Genomic DNA, 27,409 nt, shown 5'->3' on the forward strand with positions numbered 1-27,409 from the left:
AGTCGACGAGGTGGTCCAGGTAGCTGTGGAGATTCCCCTATAATGAGCTGCTTCACCTGGCCGTCCTCCGCTCTTGATTGCCTATATACAGGGTCGGTGGTGTACTTTTCAGTGTGTGTGTGTTTACGTACGTGATGCTCCACCCGACACCAATTAAATCTTTCATCACGTCGGGTCAAACTCTCCCAGCAGCCCACTATAGCGTTAATGGCTTCATTCTTTGGTTAATAAGCGAAAATATGGCGCCAGAGGCTTGGTTTACTCCTGACATTCCCCAAGGACGGCAAATCCTTCACTTTCAACTGAGGGTTTGTTTCACCGATTCGTGTTGAAAGCTGTCTTTTACCTCCCCATCTTCAAGCATGTAAGCAATAGCCTGATGCCATCCCCAGAAAAGAGATGCTCTTCTGAACGGCAAACTTGTCCAGCTCTATACCTGTATCTGTCATGCCTAAGTTCTGCACGTGTGTCGAGAAGCATAGGACAGTGTGGTCGTAAACCAAACCAGTCTTAAATAGTTGTCAACCTTCAAGAACTGATATGTACAATAACAACACGTGTCTGTGGTGGATGTGCAAATCCATCTTAGTTCCAGGGGTTGTGTATTAGTTAGGAGGATATCAGTGTGTGTGTTTTTTCACGGTCAAACAACGGGAATACAATGTTTAATATTACAGTATACGAGTTCAGTGTTGATAATAGTAAACATGATATTATTAGCTCCGTGGAATATTAATTGTGTTGTTTCCTGTAGTATAACACACACACACACACACACACACACAGAGAGCAAATACTCGAATTTCACAAGGTAAGTATCACTGCTTCTTATATACAGTATATATTCCTTCAACAAAACGTGCTATAGAAAGATGACACACAGGAAGACCCTTAGACCAGACAGCAAAAGAAGAAAACCCGACGTGGGTGTTGGGAGTGACAGAGGAAACGGCCCACAAACACGTGCATTATGTATACGAGAGATAATGTGTAAGTGTCGTATTCTGGTGGTCGGCGATGTTCACTAATGTCACTACACCATTAAACGTTACGAGTGACAGATCATTATCTCGCAGTATCAACAACTTTGACCTCGACCTGTAACAGCTTAGTATTATTTTTTACTGTCATTAAGGTAGATTAGGCTGGGTTGTTATATGATACTTCACAGATATACTCCTAAATATACCAAGGTTTAATTTATATAGAGGACTACAATTATTTATTTACAGTACATTGTAGGTCACGGGATCTAATACTCGCTGGGATATAAGAATTTACTTCACAGGTAATTAGAACTTTTTATTATTTTCAAAGAAGAAATATAATTAACGAACTCGATAAGATGAGAAAATGTTGAGCGAGTGATGGCAGGGACGTGGCGGGGTTTGTTACACTCTGGAAGATTGTGGGAGTGAAGTTATATGTTGTGGAGGTGGTACTATCCACTCCACCCGCATCATCCACCTTTATCCGCACCGTCCATCTCACCCTCGCCAAAAGTCACCTACCCACACCATCTACCCCAGCCTCACTATCCATCCCAGCCTCACCACCCACCCCACCCTCATCATTCACCTCACCCCTCGCCATCCACCTACATCCACTCCATCCTCATCATCCACACCACCATCCACCTTAAACATTTAGAGTAGAAGGTCGTGGGTACCTTGACTGACTGGTTATGAGACACAGAGAGAAATAACAAATTGTATTTGCCATGAACTGATGAGTAAATTTCTTTGCAAATTACCAAAGATAAAGGCCATAGGTGTCCCAAGTATATTAATGGAAGCATGTTACATTAGGTTAGGTTAGGTCTAGCTATGTTAGGTTAGCTATTGGGGTGGTTAATCTTCAGGTGATCCACAAAATGTTCCTATCAGGTGTGTGATTACAAAGCTCTACAGATTCATTAGCTCTTTTTGGCGTTATCTCCGTCAGTGGGCGAGTGAGTGAGTCACTTCAGTTTAGTTGAATTTAGTCAGTGTGCCATAGTCAGTTGGTTCATTTACCCATACTAAAGATTGCTTTACTTGGTTACCCGATAAATAGTTTCTTCTTATCGAGTCGGTGATTCGTACATAGAGCTGCTGACGCAACTGAAATATTACTGTTTTAATTACTTCGTACTTACGTAATACTCTCTCTCTCTCTCTCTCTCTCTCTCTCTCTCTCTCTCTACCACACACACACACACACACACAGATGTTTCCAATAAAACCCTGAAGCCAGCAGTCAGCCCTACGACAAATTTCTCGGAAGGAGGCGTAGGAAGAAGGGAACTTTGGAATTTGAAAAACATTGTTCGCCCTTAGTCCTAATACAGGCAGCTGGCGGTGTGTGGGGGCTCCAGGCCACAGTGTGTCCCGACAGACTGACACACTTCTCAAAGATGTCGACGAAAATCCGAGTGTATTGGTGCGTCTACATTATTGGTGTCTACAGTGTTGGTGTCTACAGTGTTGGTGTCTACAGTGTTGGTGTCTACAGTGTTGGTGTCTACAGTGTTGGTGTCTACAGTGTTGGTGTCTACAGTGTTGGTGTCTACAGTGGTGGTGTCTACAGTGGTGGTGTCTACAGTGGTGGTGTCTACAGTGTTGGTGTCTACAGTGTTGGTGTCTACAGTGTTGGTGTCTACAGTGTTGGTGTCTACATACTATCGCACTAAAGGACTAATTCATAGTATACAAGATTTCGTGAGCATTAAAATATTTTCTGTGAACCAACGAATATATCCGGCCGTGTGCTGTACCAAACAAGAAAGCGTTGCATGGGTCGCCTTAACAAAAGTAAGTCTCGAGTATTCTGAACAATTTAAAACTGTAGATCGTCTCACTAACATAAGGAAGGGAGGGGGGGGGGCCAACAAGAGCAGATATGGTTGGTCATAACATCTGGATCACCTTGCTTATTTCACCTAAAGATCAACCACCCTAACGCTAACCTAACCTAACCTAACCTAACCTAACCTAACCTAACGCTAACCTAACCTAACCTAACCTAACCTAACCTAACCTAACCTAACCTAACCTAACACTTACCTAACCTAATCTAACATAACAAATATCCTAACCTAACCCTACCAAATCAATTATTATTAACCTCACACTAACCTAATCTAACTTACCTTAACCTAACCTTCATCAACCTAATGTAAACTTAACCTAACGAAATCTTAACCTAATGTAAACTTAACCTAACCTAACCTCTTGGCAGCGTTGAGTTTTTAATATTCAGGTGGAATAAACTGAATAACAGATGGATGGGGAAGGAGGGGTTAATCTTGAGGTGGTCCCAATATCTTGCCCTCTTCCAGCCCTCTACGACACAATATCCACGGCGGGGTACAACGCTGGGCTGCTCAAACACTAAACATTCCTGGAGGTATTAAATTATTGGCAATAGATCAACAAAAACTCAAAAGCTGAAGATACTGACCAACTTTAATGAACAACAAAATCTTAAAGAATTAAAAAGGTTAATTGAAGTATAACGTTATAACGACGCTTTAAAAATTCTAGGTAATATAGTGAGATACGCTGGCGAGTCTATAATCTTCAGGTAAAATAAGCTGGGGAATCTAATCTTCAGGGGATCCTCTACTCTTTAAGGCTCCCAGCAAGTGAGTCTATAACATCCCCCTCCTATACTGAACGACACATACAGTATAATGACACTCAATGATTACACAACGTTTTCCATCAGCCAATCACGGAGAAGGAGCCAGTAATTGCCTCATTGTCGCCTGCTGCTGGTGACGAGAATAATGACCAACAGCTACAGAACTTCCCTTATGGCTCGAGTCATTTCACTATCCTCGCCATCAAGTTGATTCTACGTCTGAACACTGACGGCAATAACAGGGAGGACTGAAGACGGTATGTGGGTGTGTGTGTGTGTGACGTGTGGGTGTGGATGTGTGTGTCTGTGTGTGTGTGTGTGTGTGACGTGTGGGTGTGGATGTGTGTGTCTGTGTGTGTGTGTATGGGAGGCTCAGTTAAGTGAGAGTGGATCGATGACAGCACTATAATACCTCTCCCCCTCTTACATGGTAGTGGCCGCAACTATCTGGTTGATAACGACACACACACTCAAGGCTCCTCCTCGAGTCATAATGGAGGAGGAGGAGATATAAGACGCTGCTGCTCCACACTCCCAAGTATTACTCAAGTGTTTCTTAACTAATGAGGACATCTAATGCTCGGAGTACAAAAATTGGGGATCACAGGAAGATTTGAGACCTTTGTTTTTTCACCTCATGATTAAACCTAACCTAACCTAACCTAACCTAACCTAACCTAACCTAACCTAACCTAACCTAACCTGACCTAACCTAACCTAACCTAACCTAACCTAACTCGTAACCTAACCTAACCCTAACCTAACCTAACTTCTTATTATGACCTAACCCATTGTTTATATAGTTACTCTTACAACACCACACTTTCACTACCTAACACCTCCTGACCTCACAACTGTAACACTACCCTACACCTCCCATGAGCTACACCACCTCCCTGACAACACTACCCTAACACACCTCCACAAACAACAACACTACCTAACACCACCTCCCCTGACAACACTAACACCACCATACAACAACAACTACTACCCTAACTAACACCACCTCCCCAACAACAGCACTACCCCTAACACACCTCCCCAATGACAACAACTCACCTATTTCTGGCACCCCCTGACACCACCTCCTGACAACAACACTCCTAACACCACCTCCCTGACAACACTACCCCACCTCCCCTGAAACAACTTGCACCCCTACCTCCCTGACAACACCCCTGACAACAACACTACCCAACACTAACACCACCTCCACCACACAACACTACACACCACCTCCCCACCCCTAACACCACCTCCCCACAACAACACTACCCTAACACCACCTCCCCTGACAACAACACTGCCCTAACACCACCTCCCCTGACAACAACACTACCCCTAACACCACACCTCCCTGACTGACACTACCCTAACACCCACCTCCCTGACAACACTTGCTACCCTAACACCACCTCCTGACAACACTACCTAACACCACCTCCCCTGACACCACTACCTCCCTGACAACACTACCCTAACACCACCGCCTGACAACAACACTACCCCTAACACCACCTCCCAGGACAACAACACTACCCTAACACCACCTCCCTGACAACACTACCCCTAACACCACCTACAACACTACCCCTAACATACCTCCCTGGCCGCGCCTGCCCTAACACCACCGCCCTGACAACAACACTGCCCTAACACCACCTCCCCTGACAACAACACTACCCTAACACCACCTCTGACAACAACACTACTAACACCACCTCACAACAACAACACTGCCTAAACACCCACCGCCCCACAACCAGCACTACCCTAACACCACCTCCCACAACAACAACACTACCCCTAACACCACCTTCTGACAACAACACTGCCCTAACACACCTCCCTGACAACACTACCCCTAGCACCACTTCCTGGAGCAACACTACCCTAACACCACCTCCTGACAACACTACCCTAACACCACCTCCTGACAACACTTCTTCTGACACCACTTGCCACTTCACACACACACACACACACCACAGACACACACACACACACACACACACACACACACACACATACACACACCCATCAAAAGTTGTATCAGGTGGCTGGACAAACATGTATTTTTCTGGAAAATTTGAACTTACCCTTTTACACACACACACACACACACACACACACACACACACACACACACACACACACACACACACACACACACACACACACACACACACACACACACACACACACACACACACACACTTTTTAATCAGAAAAGGTATGTATGTATAAATATAATGAATATAAACTGTACTTCCCGGATGTGAGGTGTGTGTGTGTGTGCGTGCTGTGTGTGTCTATGTATGTTTGTGGGTATGAAAAAATCATATCCCCATAACCACCACCACCAAAGCCCGGATGATTTGGTCCTTAAAAACAAAAATAAATAACAAAATAAAATGAACTTATTAAAAAAAATGCATCAACTATTTTACTTTCAAAAACAAAATCTCATACAAGTTACCATAACATTTTTCATTTTTATATTTTTTACCTTTTTTCAAAACTCAGCTTAACCTCCTATCAAAGAGAAATTATAAGAGAAAAGGTTGGAATTTAATTATTGTTTGTGGATAATAACAAGATTTCTTTCCTTTTTAATACTATAAATGGAACTTTGTCTCCTGTTACAGTCGAGGTGTTTCAAGTGAGAGAGAATCTTTTTTCCATTGAGGTGACTATTGCATATTTGAGGAAGACAGGTGGGTAGGGTGTGGGGGAATTAATGTGGTGGTAGAGGGAAGGTATGTGGTATGTGGGGAGTCATGGAGTAGGAGTGTGGATGATGATGTGGATGTGGGAGTAGGAGTGTGGAGTAGGAGTATGGTGGGTGTGTGGAAGTAGGGAGTGTGGGGAGGTGGGTGGAGTGTGTGGAGTGGGTGGGAGTGGAACAGGTCTGGGTAGGGGAGGTGTGTGGGGGTGTGTGTGTGAGGTGGGTGGGCTGGGGTGTGGGGAGGTGGGTGTGAGGAGGTGTGTGGGGGAGGTGTGTGGAAAATGGGGCTATGGGTAGGTGTGGGGAGGTGGGTGGAGTAAGGTGGGGCAGTGTGTGGTGGGCGACAAATGGGTGTGTGGAGGAGACAAACCATCGTTAACTTACCCCTTAAAACTTGCCCTGCCTCGCTAGTACCCGCCCTCAATCTTCACCATCCAAATTTTCTCAAAACACTGGAGAATGAAAATTGAGAAGAGAGAGAGGAGAGAGAGGTGAGGGGAGAGAGGGAGGAGGGGAGAGAGGGGGGGGTGAGAGGCTACTGGGAGAGCGACATAAAAAAAGCTTGATTGAAGATGCTTCGTAAACGTTTGAGTGAGAGCGAGTGAGAAATAATTAAGCTGACTTAGGTTGTATACTCAAGCGTTTGGCTGATAGGAGGTACAACTTGAATGCGTTAACTGAAATGGGTGAGTGAACTGAAAGAGTTTACTGAAACACTCTTTACTGGATAGAACAGGATTGACTAAACTGAATGACTGGGATGTAACTGGGAGATTCACTGAAGTGGTTAACTAAATAGGAATAATGATTGTTTTGACTGAAGAATTGACTGAAAATATTGAATGAAATGGATGACAGATATCAACAAATAGACGACTTGCTGACAACGAGTATCTGAAACGAAAGTCTGGAAGCATTGACTGTTGATAAAAACCTTCACGCTTAACTGAACCGCACGACCAGTCAACTGAACGACACTCACCTAGACAGACAGAAATAATACGAATAAGTAACAGTCTATCTGGCAGGAATGATTGCAGCACTTGTCTTGGAATGGAGGATTTACAATACTCAAGAACACGACCATGATTGATTGATTGATTGCATGATTTATTTATTTATTTATTTATTTATTACATCCCTGGTGAAAATATTGCATGACATGGTTGACAACATTATTTCCTGAAGCGGATTATAGAAATTTTTGCACGATGCTCACATGATGAAACACGACGTACGACAGACAACGCAAGGGCTCACAAAATTATCCCAGCATTGAGACTCGAGTAGAAATTCAGGTATGATTATATTCCTGCACGCTGTGACTCACTGAATCCCTTCATTCCCCTCCCCCTCTTCCCTCCCCTAATTCACCTTCCCTGTGTGTGTGTGTCCTTCCTCCTCTCTCCTACCGTACCCTCCCTCCCCTTCTTCCCTCCCTTCTCTCCTACCTGCCCCTCCTTCCCTCCCTCCCCTCCTCCCCTACCCTCCCTCCCTGCGTATGTCATTATCCTTCAAGCCTTCACATGTGGCGACGCTAAGCCGTGGGCAGTAGCGAGTGAAGGGATGATTGGGTGAGGGACGAGTGGACGAGTGACAGGAGTTCCTTAAGTGAACGAGTGAGATGATGAATAAACTAGTGACATGACGATTGAACGAGTTACAAGACGAGTGGGAAAGTGACTGGACGAGTGACCTGACGTGTGAGAAAGTGACTGGACGAGTAACATGATTTGGAAAGTGACTGGACGAGTGACATGACGAGTTGCCTCCTTTACTTTCCCCTTTCCTCCACAACACCACCTTCACTTTCCCCTTCTCTCCCCTCCCTCTCCGCTCCCGCTCTCCCCCTTCCCTCACCCCCCTCAGCATCACCTTACTCCTCTCACCTCAGTTTCTACCTCAGTCAGAATCGAGTGTCCGGTATACCACTATCTTCACCCTCTCCTATCTTATATTCTCCACTATTTACAACTGTCGGGTTTCTTCTTTCTTCTTTATCTCTTTCTTCTCTCTCTTTATATATTTTTATCATATTCTCAACATTATCTTAAGCCTATGTATGGTGTCAAGGGTATTTATGTCTCGTAATATTTTGGTTTATGTGTGAATTTATGTCTTCAGTTTTACATTCACAAGTTTCTGTCAGTCACGCTAGAGAAGTCAGTGTTATTGTTGTCATTCCATCTCCAAAGACTAGTGGATCTCTAGTGGGCTAGTCACTCACTCACTACTAACAAAACCCTAAGTCGACGGGATTATATACGTTCCTAGTGTCTCTCAAACTAACTTATACGCCAAAAAAAACAGCAAAGCAAGGATGTTTTTGAGACAGATATAGACAGACAGACAGATTGACAGACAGACAGAAAGACAATGCCCTATAATAATACACTCCACTCAGGTACCGTATAAAAACTTTTAACCTCCAAACTTTTTTAATTTCCTTTACTGACAAAAATTCTACGTCGTTTCTTCTTATTTTTCTCTCTCCTTATACACACCATCATCCCTTGTGTCCTTATGTCAATCTTTATTCCTCCCCTTTCTTTCTTTTTTTTTAGACCTCTCTGTTTCACATACAACCACAAAGCTATATTCTCGTTTGTGAATTCCTTCCATCACACACACACTGACCCCCCACTACTCCTCTCATTAACCCAAACATTATACCATTACTGTACTGCACTTAAGTTGCCCCTGATGACCTTCCCTAGCACCATCACTACCACACTCTTATAACGCCAGTTTTCTCATCATGTTCCTCAGTAATGCGTCCAGCCACTCTATACCTACCTCACTCTGTTGGTGTTTAGACTCACACAGCCTCACACCCTGTATTCTCATGTTTATTTTGTATTTTATTTATTTTACTTTTCCAGCGACTGTATAAAAATTTTGAGGGTGAGCTTTGTATTATACGTGTGTATTGTAGTCTCAGTATTGGCCATGAGACAGCCAATCTGAGTGACATGCGATACCACTCTGGGATATTATATTATTACTCACAGCAGGAAAACGTCACCGGTTGGAGTATTGGCGTGAATGTATTATTATATTGTGAGGAGGGGAGGAGCAGAGCAGCCCAACCCGCCCATACGTCACTAACCTAACCGAGGTAGAATAAGGGTGATTAATCTTCAAGTGAAATTAACTCAGGGAGGGAAAGAAAGGGGGGAGCGAATCTTCAGGCGAACCAAATCATCTCACCTGGATTAATATTAGTCACCTACAGTAGAATAAACGTATCTTTCACTCACTTGATACGATAAGTTATGACTAGTTAACCACTAATACGTGAAACTTGGAATGAGCTTACACTAATTATATCGAACTTTAGAGTTGCTTATTCCTGAGGGCTTACAACTTAACGAACGCTAAGGTAATGTTCTGAGAGAGAGAGAGAGAGGAGAGAAGAGAGAAGAGAGAAGAGAGAGAGAGAGAGAGAGAGAGAGAGAGAGAGAGAGAGAGAGAGAGAGAGAGAGAGAGAGGAAAAACACGGGAATCACTTTCACAAAAAAATCTTAATAGCATAATGGAGTTTTCCAACACAATGTATCATATACCTGGATTTTTTTTACCTTTAAGATTAAATTAGAAGACCCACCTGTGTTCATGATCTCACTTTACTTCTTATTAGTGGAGTTACCGGACAACACTAGGGGGAAGGGTGGAGAGGTAGAGTGGATGGTGCAGGGGAGGTGGAGGGACAGGGAGAATAGGAGGAGAGGGGTGGGATAGATGCTCAACACCATACCTGTCCCTCCTCCTCCCCATCCCTAACTGTGTCCCTAAATCCTCACTCCCGCCCCTTATCCCTAACGTCATATTTACTCCCTCCTTATCTAACATCATCCTCCCCCTCCTCCATGCCTTCCTCCACTCCAATATTTCGACCCCTCACCCCACATCACCCCTCCTAAGATTATAGCCTCATACACACCCTAGGTCAAATTAGGTCACAATTTCCCTCACACACCAGGTCAGGCCACGTCCTTACCAGGGTCAGGTCAGGTCAGGTCAGGTCATACAGGGTCTCGTCATAACACACAAACATTGAATGATTTAATACGTAAACAACATCCTTATTTCACCATTAAGAACACACGAGGGTTTAACTATGTAAGGGCTTTGTTATTGGAGTGATCAAGCTCTGAGGTGATGGGTGTGGGGGAGCTGTGGTGGTGGTGGTGGTGTGGGGGAGAGCTGATAGTGTGGGGGGAGCTGTGGTGGGGGAGATGGATCTGTGGGAGACGGGGGTATAGGGGAGCAATGATGTGGGGAGATAAGCGCTGGAGAGGTAAATGGATCATTAGAGATACTGAGAGATTGCGTAAGAGCGAAGATAAATAGGTGTGCGAGAGATATAGACGTAGACCGTGAGAAATAACACCTTAATGAGACACACACATATACAGGTGGAGAGACACAACAGGTGAGACATACCAACAGCAGGTCGAGACTAGCAGCTCTGAGAATAACAAAAATATCGCCAGTGTGTTTCTCATCAGGTGTTGCTGCAGTGAGAACGATGGGCTCAATTACCACGGAGGATATTGAAAGCTGTCGAAAATACCCGGATTGGTGCGTCAATGAGGGAGAGAAGGAGAAAAGGAAGGGACGGAGGAAGGGAAGGGAAGGAAAAGAGAAAGAGAAGGAAGGAAGGAAGGAAGGAATGAAGGAAGGAAGGACGGAAGAAGGGAGGGAGGAAGGGATAATAATACTCGACCAATTATAAATGATAATGATAGTTCTCCTAGTCTCCCATAACTAATAATTATACTCCAATATCGATTATACAATATGTTAATGGCAGTTCTCCTCGTCTCCCACAGCCTGGCAGCCAGAAGGTGGACCTCACTCCTAACATCCGAGCTAAAAGGAACTCCAGGATCATCGAAGGTAAGACGCCGCTAAACCTTGGAAAAAAAATCATCGAAAAAGTGACCTAAAGGGGGAACAAAAGAGAGAGAGAGAGAGAGAGAGAGAGAGAGAGAGAATAACAACAAAAAAGGAACTCAATCTGTCTACTCGTATGTCTTGTCCTCACATAAAATTTCACTTAAATCTCCCAAGGCGTTCTCTAGTTAATGAGCGGACAACATTACCAGCAGCCAACGCGCAAAATGGTCAAACAGGCGTGTGTGTACCTGACCAGCTGTGTCTGTGTACCTCCACCATATAAACACTCCACACTAACTCTATTTTTCCCGGGGCATCAAATTGAGCAGCCACTGACGTGTAGGTAATTGTGAATCAATACACTTCATCACACGGGCGTTAAAAGTGATTTAAAAACGCTCCTTGCTGATAGAGAGGTGATGTGTTCCCCCGGCAGCCAAGAGACGTGTGTGTGCGTGTGTGTGTGTGTGTGTAATAATAATAATAATAATTAACGGTTTATTGAAAGAGCTTGGCAGCCAGAAGGCTGAAAATATACAGTTACATATTTGGGGAATGCGTTTCGAATTACAAATAATATACAAGTAACATAAGTGATACAAATAAGATATATAATAACTAGATGGGGAAAAGCTCAAACTACAGTTCATTTCAACATAGTGACAATGCAAGGAGTAGTGTTTACTGGGAGTGAATACACTGGTTTATTACAAGTTATTGATAATTTTTACAATGGTTGGGACTGGGCTGTTCTTATAGCGATCAGTTCGTGCACGTATGGGCTGGATGCGGTTGTGGTGTCGAACAGCAATTCTCGGCTGGGATCTCAGGTGGTAGTAGGAGCCGGTGTCGAGGATGGTGTAGAAGCTTCTTACCAAATTTGCAGATGAGGTCGTGGTGATGGTCAGTGAGAGTCGAAAGGGTCAGTGTGTTGAGCGCTTCTTGATATGTGGAGTAGGAAGGGGAGAGAATAATCTTGCATGCCCTCTTTTGCACTTTTTCTAGGTGTTTACGTTGTGTGGCATTTAGGGAGGAAGACCAGGTGGGGGAGGCACAGGTGAGCTTGGGAAGTATGAATGTTGTGTAAACACTGAGGAGCTCGGGTGCAGGAACTCCGAGGGACTTGAGTCGGCGGAGGAGGTGGAGACGGAAACTGGAGGATTTGACAACTTCACTGACGTGTGGTTTCCAACTTAGTTTGTTGTCTATGGTGACGCCGAGGAGCTTCGTGGAATCTACAACCTGGAGTGTGTTCGGACCTAGAGTAATGGAAGGAGGTGGAACAATGTCGGAGGAGAGGTTGATGTGCATAACCATGGTCTTGGTATGGTTGATGGTGACATGGTTGTTGGTGGCCCAGTTTTGGAGACTGTTCAATAAATCCTGAAGGGCGGCATAGTTGGGAGCAGAATTGTTGACGCTGATCCCAATGGTGGAGTCGTCGACATATTTCCAGCGAGCAGGGGTTTCTCTTAGGGCATCATTGATGAGCATAAGGAAGCAGAGTGGTCCCATCTTGGTGCCTTGGGGACGCCACAGGTGAGTGACTGAAAGGTGGAACAGCCCCTCGGAAGCGTACAGCTTGGCGTCGGTCACTGAGGAAGTCTGTAAGCCATGGTATAAGACTTCTCCGAAGCCGAGGTCAATAGCTTTGTTGATGATTATATTGTGTGTGTGTGTGTGTGTGTGTGTGTGTGTGTGTTAAATATCGTATGTTGACATTCCGACAGTAAAATAATACTAATAATATAATGTTACAAAATAAAGTTGAATGGTGTTTCCGGGTTACACTGAGGTCATGTAAACACAACAAACTACACCCACACATGCAGACTCACACACACACACACACACTAACATGTAATACAGTAAATGCACTCACCACGACACACACACACTAGCTCGTACACCTCATATGACAGTCGAGTACAGACAACATTTATTAAACCGTAAACAAAAAATACAAACAATATAAACACATTAACTTCCATGAACACAAAAACAATATACATAAAAGGGTAACACATACATAGCATCAACTTAACAATGGGAAGTAATATACATGATAATACTCATACACAAAGGCAAATAGAGTCATGTTTACACCACACTACACAATAACACAAGAGTTAGGAGGACTATTACCAATATACACGTCATGCCTTCTACGGGTACACATAAGCTTTCACATACATACATACATACATACATACATACATACATACATACTCGCGTAAAATAAACGTATGTGACGGCTGGTTTTTCGTGATAAAACTATTTGACTGGATGAAAGACTTAAGGAAATTTACCCTTTTTCACTACTACTGCTGGTACCCCGTTGACATTGACTCGCACACACACAACTGGTATGCAATGACGGAGCAACGGCGTTTGATCATCTAGGACCCCGTGAAAGGTATATGACGCTAAAATGCATTTAAATTGTATCTGAATCAGCGTGAAATATATTTGACTTTCCCACAGGCCCTCGATTTTAGTAATTAATCAGGCGTGTAGCTCAGAAAAGTGAGGTGGATGAGGTGTAGAGACATTTTTTCATTTGGCGTGTATATGTGTGTGTGTGTGTTTGTAGCATAATCTAGAACAGCCAAACACAGCGAGGAATGTGACAGAAGTGCACGAGATTTCTCTGAGGAAATGTGCGAAATAATATTGGATGAAAGGTCCGTGGAGCTATTGTTGTTTGTGATTCACACACACACACAAGTGAAAGACCTAAGTGATTCACAAAGGCTTTTACTATTATTATTATCATTATTATATTTTGATATAAGAGAGAGAGAGAGTGAGAGATTGAATGATCACTCGCTGGTGGACTCCAGTAATCCAGGATTAACTGAAAATTGCCATTGTAAAATCAATGTCCATGATCGAGACAAAGAGGCAGACAGACAAAGGAAAATTAGGAGAGTGAGACAGAAAGGGACTGAAAGAAATAATATTTAATTTGAGAGAATATGTATTAAACGTGTTCCAAACATTAATTAACGCTGTTGGCTTCATGTTGACAGACAGACAGGCAGGCAGACACGAGAATTTTGCTACGTCACTCACTGCAGTAGGCGGGAAAATGGAAAATTTTTACAGTAAACACAGCAAAAAAATATATACAAAATTAATGGGTGTGGAGCGTGGTGGGGGATAGGGTAGGTGTTGGATGTGAGTGTGGGTGGATAAGTGGGTGTGGGTGGCAGAACACTCACTCATCCTCCACTCACACACCCTCCAGCCACACACCCACCCTCCACCCCACACACCTCCACACGCCCCCACACACACAGCCTCGGTAAGTTTTCATATTTTCCAATAAGAAAAGGATCAGGAACCAGAGGGATTGTGACGTCACCACCGCCCTAGCAGACGTGATGGTGGTAGAGGTGGTGGTGACGTCACCACCGCCCTAGCAGACGGTGGTGGTAGAGGTGGTGGTGGTGGTGGTGGTGGTGGTGGTAGAGGTGGTGGTAGGTGGTGGTGGTGGTAGGAGAGGTGGTGGGTAGAGGTGGTGGTGGTGGTGGTGGTGGTGGTGGTGGTGGTGGTGGACAGGTAGGGTGGTGGTGGTGGTAGAGGTGGTGGTGGTGGTGGTGGTGGTGGTGGTGGTGGTGGTGGTGGTGGTGGTGCCAAACCAGCTGCCCCTGCTGCTGCTGCTGCCAAGATGCTGCTGCTGCCATGCTGCTAAGAGGTGGTGGTGGTGGTGGTGGTGGTAGAGGTGGTGGTGGGTGGTGGTGGTGGTGGTGGTGGTGGTGGTGGTGGTGGTAGAGGTGGTGGTGGTGGTGGTGGTGGTGGTGGCAGGAGAGGAATGAAAGAAATTGACAACAGGAAGAGAGAAAATAAAACTGAAAGCGGAAGAAAGAAGGTAGTAAGGACGAACAAATAAGAGAGAGAGAGAGAAAACAGATGAATGGAAGAAGAGAAGAAATAAGATAAATAGGGAGAACAAGAATAAAAGGTGAATGAAGATCAGAGGAGAAACAAAAATAAATAAGAAGAGAAAATTTAAGGAAGCAGGAGAAAAGGAAACAGCGAGGACCAAGGAGATGGAAGGGAAGGAAGGAAGGAAGAATTAGAGAAAAGCTGGAAGAAACAAGGAAAGAAGAGGAAATGAAGGAAAGGGGAGAAGGGAGAGAATCGATATAAAACAAGGAGAGGAAGATTTGGAAGGAAAAGGGGAGGGAGGAAAGTGAGAGAGAGAGTAAGGAAAGAGGAAGAGGGAAAAGATGTAGTAAAATGAAGGGAGGGAAGGAAGGGATTAAAGAAGGGGAAGAGGGGATGTAGGAAAATACACGAGAGATCATAAAAACAACCTAACACAACGGAACTCTAACCTAACCTAACCTAACCTAACCTAACCTTAGTCCTGAGAGGGAGATGAGAGGTGAAGTAAGTGTGTGGAGGAGTGGTGGCGGACTGGGGAATGAGCGGTGGAAAGAATAATAGGAGGAGAATATTAAAAAAAAAATAGGCGAGGGAGAAAGCAGGCAGAGTGAGATGGAGGGGGAGGTAGGGGAGTGTGTGTGGGGTAGGGGAGTGGGGTAGGGGGAGGTGTGTGGGGTAGGGGAGGGAGGGGTGTGTGTGTGTGTGTGGGGGGTAGGGGGAGGGAGGGCGTGGGGAGGAGGGAGAGAGATACGCAAGGTGATAATTTCATACAATAACACAAATCTCTCTCTCTCTCTCTCTCAATTTGTATCTCCTTCTGAAACAAACCCGAAAGCCAATGGATATATCGTCGATTATTACTACAGGTCAGGTCATTCAAACCTTCTAACTTGGGTACTGAGAGCGCCACGTTACCACCACCACCACCACCACCTCTACCACCACCACCTCTACCACCACCACCACCAATTCAATATGATTCACACGACAACAAAGCGACCCGTTATTACTGTATTGGGGGGCCCGTTATACGATGTCCTGCGTTACCTTAATGAAATAAAGGTTATTATTGGTTAATTATCGTGAAACAACGTAAGATGATTGTTAATAAGATGATAAATAGATGCAATAAATATAGTTCTTAAGGTGATTTTGTTTATTATTAGTGATGTGGGAATAATGGTGCGCTTGGGTGGAATCTTAAGACAGCGTAGTAGTAGTTTTATGTATTACTAATTGTATGTTTACGCACACATACATACTGTACATACATACATACATACATACATACATACATACATACATACATACATACATACATACATACATACTGTACACCCACATACACCTCAGCCTCGACGGTTCACAACAGTCAACACCAATCACATTAAATCGATTGATGTGTGTGTGGGTTTTGACGGAGTGCGGTAACACTGTGCGGTCAATAATGGTGACTGACTAACACCCACAGGCTGCTCCTCTATATTAGTCTCGCACGTCACTCTCCGTCACCCGCTAACTGAACTTTTAACATTTTTTTTACGGACCTGGAAAAGAATAACGCTATTGATGATGGAACTTAAGGTGTGGCGCTGTGGTTTTTTTTTTTTTTTTTGCGTCACATTAATTAATTCACCAATACCTATTACCTGTTGCTGGTATAGAGTTCAATACCAATAAGTCTTATGTTACTAATTGTATGTTAAATGGTATCACTGTGTCAACATCTAAGCACGTGAAGCACATACAGTAGTCCAGGTTAGAAGATACACGAGACAACAGTTCAAAGTCAAATTATATACATCTCTCTGGTTGTTCGTAAGAGGTAAACAAAGTCGTTTTCTTCCCCCAGAATATAATCCTCTTGAACATTGTACTCCGTTAATAACAGTCTTCAGGTAAGGTAAACAAAACACACCTTGATATAACATTAATTACCTGCCGTATGTGACGTATCAACCACTGCTAACAACATAATAAAAAGCTTCCCTGACCAAAGAGAGACTTTCCTTGAGACTAATTAATGAACGAGAAAACATCAAAGGAGATTTTCCCAGTCATTAAGGAAGCAAATATTAGTGTTATTACCTAAAATACCAGGAGCCTTAAGGTGGCGCCACACTGGGCACTTTCCTCCCAACATGTTGCCCGTTTTGATGGCCATTGGCCTGACGGCCCAGCAAGCAGCAGGATTTCGGCTGTTGCTAGAAATGGACAACAGTTTGGTGGGGATCTTTGATGGCCGGATTAGTGCTCAAATGTGCTTCATATAATTTCAAGTAAAATTTGAAATAAATCATGAAACAATAATAATTTAAAATATAACACATAAACGGTGACATATTTACACTTATTTGTCACTTTAAAACTTCTTTCGCATTATTAAATCATTATTCAGGGTCTTCTTTGACCAGCCAGCCGCCGCCACATTTAAAGAAACTTCAAGACTCACCCATTGTCTTTTCTTTAGCTTTTACAGACGCCTCACTTTCTTCAGCAATTGAAGAACTTTAGCACACTCCTTCAAGGCCTCAACGAACCTCGTCTAGGCGCTTTGTTGTTGTTTTCGTTGCGTTGGTCAGACGCGCCAACAAAACATCCCAGTGTGACGCAAAATGTCTCTTTGTTTTGCTGGCCGGACAGTGTTTGCCAAACATGTTTGGAGGAAAGTGCCCAGTGTGCCGCCGCCTTTAGCAACGCATCCAGATTATTTTTTTGGTGTGTGTGGGGGGCGGCAGTGTTGGATTATCCAGCCCTAAAACTGTAGGAGGTGCCAAGAACACGAGACAGGCTCATTAACCTACAACAAGCTCAGATAATGACATTTTCTCCGGGGAGTCAAGGGACCTTTCATCATCGTGGGAGATAAACGGGAAATTTCACCGCTGATGAGCTTGCGCATTTTATTATTGGGGAAATTATAGGCGAGAGCACCCCTCCCCCTCTCCCTGACCTGTCCTCCCTACCACACTCACGCCAGTCACTCACACACTCAGTCATATTCATACGGTATTTACACTCACTCAAACTCACAATCCCATCAGTCATATTCATATTTACATTCACACTCAGACAAACTCACAATCCCGTTCAAACTCACACCCAAGTCAGTCACTCACAAATCCACTCATATTAAAGTCACACTCACAGTCATATTTACAATCATACTCACAACCTAACAACAAATACAGTAAAAGCAGAGATCCATTTAACTGTAACTATATCATACACACCACCTTACCTGTATGTATGATAATTAATTAGGACCAAGTTACCAACCTGTAAGAAATAATATTCACAGGTGTGCTTTCAAGTTATCTACAGAGGCTTCATAAAATCATTACGATATACAGAGGTGTGGGAGGAGGAGGAGGAGACACGCCCAGGTAGTGACACAACGAAGAGTCAAAACGTGTACTTCAATTAGTGGTCGTGGAGCCAGACTAGTATATAGGGTGTCTCAGAAAAATGTCCCAGCCTCCCTCCAACTCAGTGTCTCAGGGAGCAGGGAGGCAGGGAGGGAGGGAGGGAGGGAGGGAGGGAGGGAGGGAGCAGGCAGGAAGGCAGGCAGGGAGAGAGGCAGGGAGGGAGGAACATTTTTGTGGGACACCTTATATAAACACCTAATTTGTCTCTATCAACTACGTGAAATGTTGTTTAAATTTTGATGGACGAGGTAATCTTACAGCCTTATGGAGGAGCACTAGGAGGATAACATATATCTTTGGTATAAAACACGTTACTTTAGCTAAAATAATTAACTTAAGATCAATATAAAACACGTATGGCAAGTTGGTCTTCTCCTAGTTGGCGGTTGTGAGTACAGGAGAACACAGCACCCGGAGACAACCTGACATGTTCGGTTGGGTTACACTGGACAACACACCGACCCTCATCCTGGTATATAAATGTCTCTTTCTAAACTAATAATAAACTACCCAGACATTTCACAAATCACCGACCAAGCCACAGTGTGCAGGACAATATACAGTATTAAATAAACTACGTTATGTTAAGACGATGAGCGAAATGAGTTAAGATCCCATTACCCCTGACGTCACAAGTTCTTATCTAATATACTGCACTTAGGTTTGTTGCGTATGGTTAGAATACAGAGAAATACACTCGATTAAGTTATGTGAGTTAAGATACATTAAATCTTAAACTATACAGCCAAGACAACACAAGGGGCTGTATGTAAAATTAGTCCTAAACTTAACAGCCAAACATCGCTTGAAATATCTATCTAACCCTTTATGTTTTATTCACTGTACAAACTTAAGCTATACTAGTACAGGTAGAGGTATTGTTAAATGATAATAATAACCAACACCACTCGCACTCTGGCTCAACGGAAACTCATAATGTCGCGATTCATTAAATATCATTCATTTATGTATCCCAACGCGTTAACCATCATAGAAAACGACGACTAAAGAATTAATTGCTTTTTATACAGTTTTGCTATTAATTACCATTGTTATGATTATTTTAATTATATATTGCTCGTTATTTTCAGTGAGGTGGAAACTCAAAGGCTGGGACTAATGTAGCCGAGAAAATAAAACAATTATAACAGCCGCCTCGGAAACATAACATGGTATACAATTTTGCGGGAATTTTGTCGCTAAAATATTATTCGGTTTTTTTTTATCTCAAGATTGTTGGGAGTTTTCAAAATAACAAACTACAGCACGAAAATATCTATATCTTAATAAAAGTAAATAAAGTATATTCCATTACGATATAGTTATAACGCCCAACTTCGCGGCATCGTTCGTATTATTCATCGCGAAATAATGATTGTTCAAACAAGAGCACGTTTTCCCTTGTTTCACATAATACAATTCTAATATATTTCATATAAACTTATTGTAATAATTTGGGATTCAATTTATGGGTTATAATACCAAAGTCATCATCCAGGGGCCTAGAATTTAACACTAGAAAACAAGCTAATGGGGACACTCACCAGTCAGTCGTTACGTCCGCCGCCCAGCTGTGATCACCATATTTCATTCACTAATTGCTTATTAAACGCTATATGTCCTGCATCACACCTGCCATTATCACACATAACACAATATAAGTTCACTGATGATAACGATATTCAAATGTTATTACAGTTGACGGTGTTATTGAAACGTAGCACCAAAACACAAAAACAAAAACATATTGACACCGTTTAACCTTAGGTGGGACTGAGGTGCTGTCTTCACCACCTCCTCCTGTCTCCTGATTGGTCACTTTTACCTCCCATAAGCCGAGGTTAATTACTTGTTTTTGCTCGTGTCTTGGCCGTTTTCATTGTTATTCAACACAATTGTCATACCTATAATTGAAAAAAAAAATTAATAATGTATAAAACTGTCATTGTCAACCAAGGAAGTTTGGAGGTTTAATTAAACCCCCTTGGTGTCAACAAATTTTCCGACATTTAAATTATCGTAGGGCGCCTTAACACCGTATTTGGTTCACAACACAACAAAGGTGCCAGATAAAGCAGTGCATTAAGTTCTCGTTAGTTATAGAATAAAAGTTTATATGTTTGTTAAAAATTAGTAATTTTTTTAATTAATTAGCTTTTATACGAGAATATATAGCAAAAATACGAGGTTACTTATAGTAGCCCAATGCTATCTGAAGTGAGCAGCGTCGTCAGAATCAACTTGTTATAAAAAAGTCAGACACCCTTTGTTTACACCCACAGTGCAGACAACACCGGATTCCTATTAACACCCACATAGTGTAGGCAGACGCCAGGCTTCCTGTTGAACGAGTATCACATACAGAGCTCCGACTAGAGCTTAAAACTGAACTAGAAGGATAATAGAGCCCAGGCAACAAGAGTTCTCGTCTCTGTCTTAGGAAAATGGAGGAATGAGTCAATATTCCCACAGATCTCCGCCTCAAAACAACTGCAGGCGGGAAAGGAAGTTCAGTCACGCAAAAAAATCCTGTTGCGAACCATGAACCCCGAGATTCAGGTTCTTGAATCCGAAGCATTTATGGACAGAATACACCTTTTCACATATACGTTGAGACATTGTTACATAACTATTTGATAAATTTCATAACCGAATGACAGAACACATATCGAATGACAATCTAAAATAACTGTTGGTGGTATGTCATTCTCCAATTGTTACATTCTCAAACTATATGTAGACTGTCGGTAAACTGTTCACGTCTGTCAACTTCATAACTTATGTCAATCATTTCCGTTAGCATGAACGAACAGTTATTTTAGAATGTCATTCGATATGTGTTCTGTCATTCGGTTATGAAATTTGTCAAATAATTATGTAACAATGTCTCAACGGATATGTGAAAAGGTGTAATGTATCGGTGTCTACTGCTTCGGGTTCACGAGTCTGAATCTCGGGGTTCGTGGTTCGCGACAGGACTTTTTTAGGTGACTGTACCTTGCTAAGAGAGATAGAGAGATAAATAAGTACTGATTGAGAGAGAGAGAGAGAGAGAGAGAAAGCCACACAGAGGTCATTCCCCTGTCAAAAATCTGGACAGACGAGACAGCTGACACTATCATTAATGCAACAGAAAGGTCGCCCAGAAAACCCAGCCCACACACCGAGGTACCTCAGCCCACACCCCGAGGTACCTCAGCCCACACACCGAGGTACCTCAGCCCACACCCCGAGGTACCCCAGCCCACACCCCGAGGTATCTCAGCCCACACCCCGAGGTACCTCAGCCCACACTGAGGTACCTCAGCCCACACCCCTGAGGTACCCCAGCCCACACACTGAGGTATCTCAGCCCCACACCCTGAGGTACCCCAGCCCACACACCGAGGTACCTCAGCCCACACCCCGAGGTACCTCAGCCCACACCCCTGAGGTACCCTGAGGTATCTCAGCCCCCACACCCTGAGGTACCCCAGCCCACACCCCGAGGTACCCCCAGCCCACACCCTGAGGTACCTCAGCCCACACCCCGAGGTACCTCAGCCCACACCCCGAGGTACCTCAGCCCACACCCCGAGGTACCTCAGCCCACACCCCGAGGTACCTCAGCCCACACCCCGAGGTACCTCAGCCCACACCCCGAGGTACCTCAGCCCACACCCCGAGGTACCTCAGCCCACACCCCGAGGTACCTCATCCCACACACACACACAGAGTTGCTTCAGAGGCCAGTCGTGAGGCTGTGAGGTGAAAAAAAATGTTATGGAAAATATATAATAGATATTGTGTGTTCCCAAGAGTGTTTGTGGTGGGTGTAGGGTGTAAATTGTGTTTCCCCTAGTGTGTATCCTGGTGGGTGTAGAGTATACAATACACTCTATGTCTTCCCCCAAAAGTGTATCCTAAGAAATTTAAAGTATACATTTTACCTAAGTCTCCCATAGTGTTGAGAGTATACAGTACACCCTGTCTCTTCTCCCGAGTGTATCCTTATTTGTTCCCTAGTGTATGGTGGTAAGTGTAGAGTATACAGTACACCCTGTCTCTTCTCCCGAGTGTATCCTTATTTGTTCCCTAGTGTATGGTGGTAAGTGTAGAGTATACAGTACACCCTGTTTCTCCCCTCAGAGTGTATGTTGGTGGGCCTGGAGGAAGGTACCTACTACTACAAGAGCCGAGGTACGGGGGACGTGTGCGGGGTGTACCTGCTGAGCCAACCAGACCAGGCCGTCCACGTCTCCTTCGACTACCTTGATGTTGACTGTGACACCCAAGGCCTCGTCAGCGTGAGTGTTGTGTTGTGTTGTGTTGTGGTGACACCCAAGGCCTCGTCAGCGTGAGTGTTGTGTTGTATTGGGTTGTGTTGTGTTGTGGTGACACCCAAGGCCTCGTCTGCGTGAGTGTTGTGTTGTGTTGTGTTGTATTGTGTTGTGTTGTGTTGTGGTGACACCCAAGGCCTCGTCAGCGTCTGTGTTGTGTTGTTGCTTCTCTCTTGTGTTATTGTTCATTATTGTGCTGATGTGGTGTTGGATTTGTTTTATTGTGTTTTGTTCTTACTGAAGTTGTGTTGCTAATATTTCAGGGGTGTTGCTGTGCAGTTGTTCATGGTGACCCCGAGTGTAATGAGTGTTGCATTGGTCTTATGAAGTACAGATCACGTGATGCTTGTGTTTACTGTGAGGCTGTGTTACTGTGATGCTGTGTTACTGCAAGGCTGTGTTACTGTGAGCCTGTGCTACTGTGAGCCTGTGCTACTGTGAGGCTGTGTTACTGTGAGCCTGTGCTACTGTGAGCCTGTGCTACTGTGAGGCTGTGTTACTGCGAGGCTGTGTTACTGCGAGGCTGTGTTACTGTGATGCTGTGTTACTGCGAGGCTGTGCTACTGTGAGGATGTGTTATTGTGAGGCTGTGTTACTGTGATGCTGTGTTACTGGTGAGGTTGTGTTACTATGAGGCTGTGTTACTGGGATTGTGTTACTGTGAGGCTGTGTTACTGTGAAGCTGTGTTACTGTGAGGCTGTGTTACTGCGGGCTGTGTTACTGTGAGGTTGTGTTATTGGGACTGTGTTACTATGAGGCTGTGTTACTGTGGGAGGTTGTGTTACTGTGAGGCTGTGTTACTGTGAGGTTGTGTTACTGCGGGCTGTGTTACTGTGGGGAGGTTGTGTTACTGTCGGCTGTGTTACTGTGAGGCTGTGTTACTGTGAAGTTGTGTTACTGTGAAGCTGTGTTACTGTGAAGCTGTGTTACTGTGAAGCTGTGTTACTGTGAGGCTGTGTTATTGGTGGACTGTGTTACTGTGAGGCTGTGTTACTGTGAGGCTGTGTTACTATGAAGCTGTGTTGCTGCGAGGCTGTGTTACTGTGTGTCTGTGTTACTTCGAGGCTGTGTTACTGTGATGCTTTGTTAGTGTGGGGTTGTGTTACTGTACACATGTTACTGTGAGGTTGTTACTATGGAGCTGTTACTGAGAGGGCGTGTTACTGTGTGTATGTTACTATGGAGCTGTGTTACTGTAAAACTGTGTTACTGTGAGGCTGTGTTACTGTATACATGTTACTGTTAGGCTTTTACTATGGAGCTGTGTTACTGTAGAACTGTGTTACTGTGTTACTGTACACATGTTACTGCTAAGCTGTTACTATGGAGCTGTGTTACTGTTATTAATTTTCCATATATGATGAACTCGAAATTATATATTGTTATTGTATTCCTCCATGACTCATATTGCTGTTGTAACATTATGATAAAAGGCATTTGTCACCACTACTATAACCCATTATATCTTGTGACGTCTATTATAACCCATGGTCTTCCTCTTCCTCCTCCTACTATAACCCATTATATCTTGTGACATCTATTATAACCCATGGTCTTCCTCTTCCTCCTCCTACTATAACCCATTATATCTTGTGACATCTATTATAACCCATGGTCTTCCCCTTCCTCCTCCTACTATAACCCATTATATCTTGTGACATCTATTGTAACCCACGGTCTTCTTCCTCCTGCTCATAACAGTTCGTGGACGGGTGGGAGCTGGGAGGCGAGCTCTTCCCCAGTGAGATAGACGCCCCCCTAGAGGGTCGAGTCCATGAACTATGTGGTAGGATCAAGAAGAAGGCATTCACCACCTCTGGCAACGCTGCCCTAATCCAGTATCGCGTCCCCTCCCGAGGTGATGGCTTCAGGATCACCGTCAGATACATCAAGAACCCCACACGTGAGTACTGCTTCGTATGGGTTCGTTCTGATACGCTCTAGGAACCACACGTGAGTACTGCTTCGTGTGGGTTCGTTCTGATACGCTCTAAGAACCTCGTGTGGGTACTGCTTCATCTGGGATTACTCTGACACACTCTAAGAACCACCCACACTCAGATCTCTCACAAGAACCCCTTACAGTCTCGAACGAAAGTCATTTTACATGATCCAGACTTCAAACTGCTGGATTGTGATTCTAAAGCTGCTGTTTTATCCTTGGTGTAGTGTCTCATATGGGTTCTGATACAGTCTCGAACAGGAGCGTTGACGGACTTCATAGGTTGTAGAAGTTATATTTTATTTTGACCTTCTGACCTTTTGATCTTTTGACCTTTCCAAAGTCAGGAAGGTCAAAGAATATATAAAGGCGTGGGGGAGTAATATTTAGGGCGTGGAAAGGAAATACTGTGGGCGTGAGAAGGAAATAATGTGGGCGTGGGAAGACAGTATTTTGGGTGTAGGAGGGTTATAATTTCTCAGAAGGATGAAGAGTTAAACATTTCATCAGAGTTAAGGGATAAACTTTTCCTGGAAGTGGAAGGAGGAGGAGGAAGAGGAAAGAAGAGGAGGAAAAATGAGAGAGGAGGCAATGAAAGAGATACGAGGATGACGTGATGGGAGAGAGAGAGAGAGAGAGAGAGAGAGAGAGAGAGAGAGAGAGAGAGAGAGAGAGAGAGAGAGTTCACATATATTCCTCAAACGCATTAACCTCCACAACACACAACTGCCCTAAGCTAAGCCCCTGCACTGTTTATATTCCTCTATTCATGTGAGGATAAGAGAGACATTTTTATTAATAATAAGAAAATAAAAGATAGAATATAGAGATGGATAAAGAAATAGTTTTTATTGTTATTTCAGTTTACCCCAAGAAGCGACCATCCATTATCTCTTGAAAGTTTATATACTTTGATTTGAGTTTTATACTTTTGTTTCTCATACTGACGACGACAACTTTGTGAATATATTTTCATACGTTACATAGAGTAGAGTTGTAATAATTGATGGAGGAAATACACCAAAATATTACTCCTCAAGTTAAAATACTTTTATTTAGGGGAAATATTCTTACTTAAAAGTATAAAGTACCTAAACTGAAACGTAATTAGTAGAACTAGGTGAAAAAAGCAATGCTAATTTTTCCAAGTGTAAAATTACGTACCCAACCACAACTTGGTGAACTAGAGGTGTCCCGGGCGAGTGATGTGTCATTTCTCTTAATTATCTTACTTAAATAAAGAAGTTATGCTATGTTTAAATTATCTTATATGACCCCTTATTCACTACAAACATGGTACCATAAAAAATTATTCCTCGAAGATCGCCAAACAGAAGCATCAAACACCCACGCTTATGAACATCCAATCAAAACAAACCCGAATACACCCACACACACCCACCCACACACACCCACCCACACCCACACACTAATACCTGCTAATTAACCACCATCTACCTATCTCCAAACCTGAACAACACGGTAATTGGATTGAAACCCCATTTTCTCACAACTTAGAGTCCTTGGCATTTTTACCTGTAACTTAGAGTTCCATTAATGAGAGTGAAACCCCCTTGTGAGGTGGATATAATGGAGTGTGGTGGATGGGCGCGCGTTATCTTGTGATCGGTGGGGGAGAGGGTGGGTAGGGGAGAGGGGAGGGGGAGGGGAGGGGGGAAAGTGGAAGTAAAGTGGGAGGGGGAAAGAGGAGGGTGAGTGGAATGAAGGGGAAGTAAAGGGGTAGGAGAAAGGAAGAGGAGGGTAGGAGGAGGAGGAGGGAAAGAGGAGGGTAGGAGAGAGGGAAAGGAGAGGGGAAAGAGGAGGGAAGGAAGGAAAGGTGAGGGTGGAGAAGGGGAGGTGTTGTCTTTTATACTCTAAGCCTCATGTCTATCTTGTAATAGGTCATGTCTGCACCCTTGACCTGTTGACCTGTATTCACGTGTGTCCTACAATAGGTCATGTCAACACGACTAACCTACACTCATTTCTACCCTACAATAGGTCATGTTAACACCACTAACCTTCACTCATTTCTACCCTACAATAGGTCCTGTCAACACCACTAACCTACAAAATTAAGTTAATATCTTTGTTTTTATACAGGATGAAGTTATATCCTATTAAAACACTTTCCTGTAATAAAAAAAATAATATCGATAATTCATTGATCAAAATTTTTTTTTTTTTTTGCACAATTTTTTGTTTACTAACTGCTTATTGGGAGGGAAATACTTCTATTCATTTAAACTGCTGCTTCCTGGGTGGCCACCCCCTCTCTCTTTCTCACTGTCCATCTCTGTATTCTCATTCTGGATACTTCTTTAACACCTCTCATCACCTTCCCCTCTCGTCACCATCACCTTTTCCCCTCTCGTCACCATCACCTCTTCCCCTCTCGTCACCATCACCTTCCACTCTCGTCACCATCACCTCTTCCCCTCTCGTCACCATCACCTCTTCCCCTCTCGTTACCATCACATCACCATCACCTTCCCTCTCGTCACCATCACCTCTTCCCCTCTCGTCACCATCACCTTCCCCTCTCGTCACCATCACCCCTTCCCCTCT

The 27,409-nt window shown here is 43.7% G+C and overlaps 1 protein-coding gene across 2 annotated transcripts in view; it reads left to right on the forward strand.

The window, feature by feature from the left end:
- The window catches only part of LOC121855741 (corticotropin-releasing factor-binding protein-like), a 124,021-nt gene that overhangs the window by 73,302 nt on the left and 23,310 nt on the right, over positions 1–27,409 (forward strand). For both annotated transcript variants that reach the window (XM_042350847.1, XM_042350848.1), the window contains exons 2-4: positions 11,191–11,257; positions 22,708–22,865; positions 24,601–24,802. In XM_042350847.1, coding sequence (XP_042206781.1) covers positions 11,191–11,257; positions 22,708–22,865; positions 24,601–24,802 — 427 coding nt within the window. The remainder of the gene's footprint in view (positions 1–11,190; positions 11,258–22,707; positions 22,866–24,600; positions 24,803–27,409) is intronic.

This window comes from Homarus americanus, unplaced genomic scaffold, assembly GCF_018991925.1.
Source record: "Homarus americanus isolate GMGI-L3 unplaced genomic scaffold, GMGI_Hamer_2.0 scaffold15894, whole genome shotgun sequence".
Taxonomy (NCBI): domain Eukaryota; kingdom Metazoa; phylum Arthropoda; class Malacostraca; order Decapoda; family Nephropidae; genus Homarus; species Homarus americanus.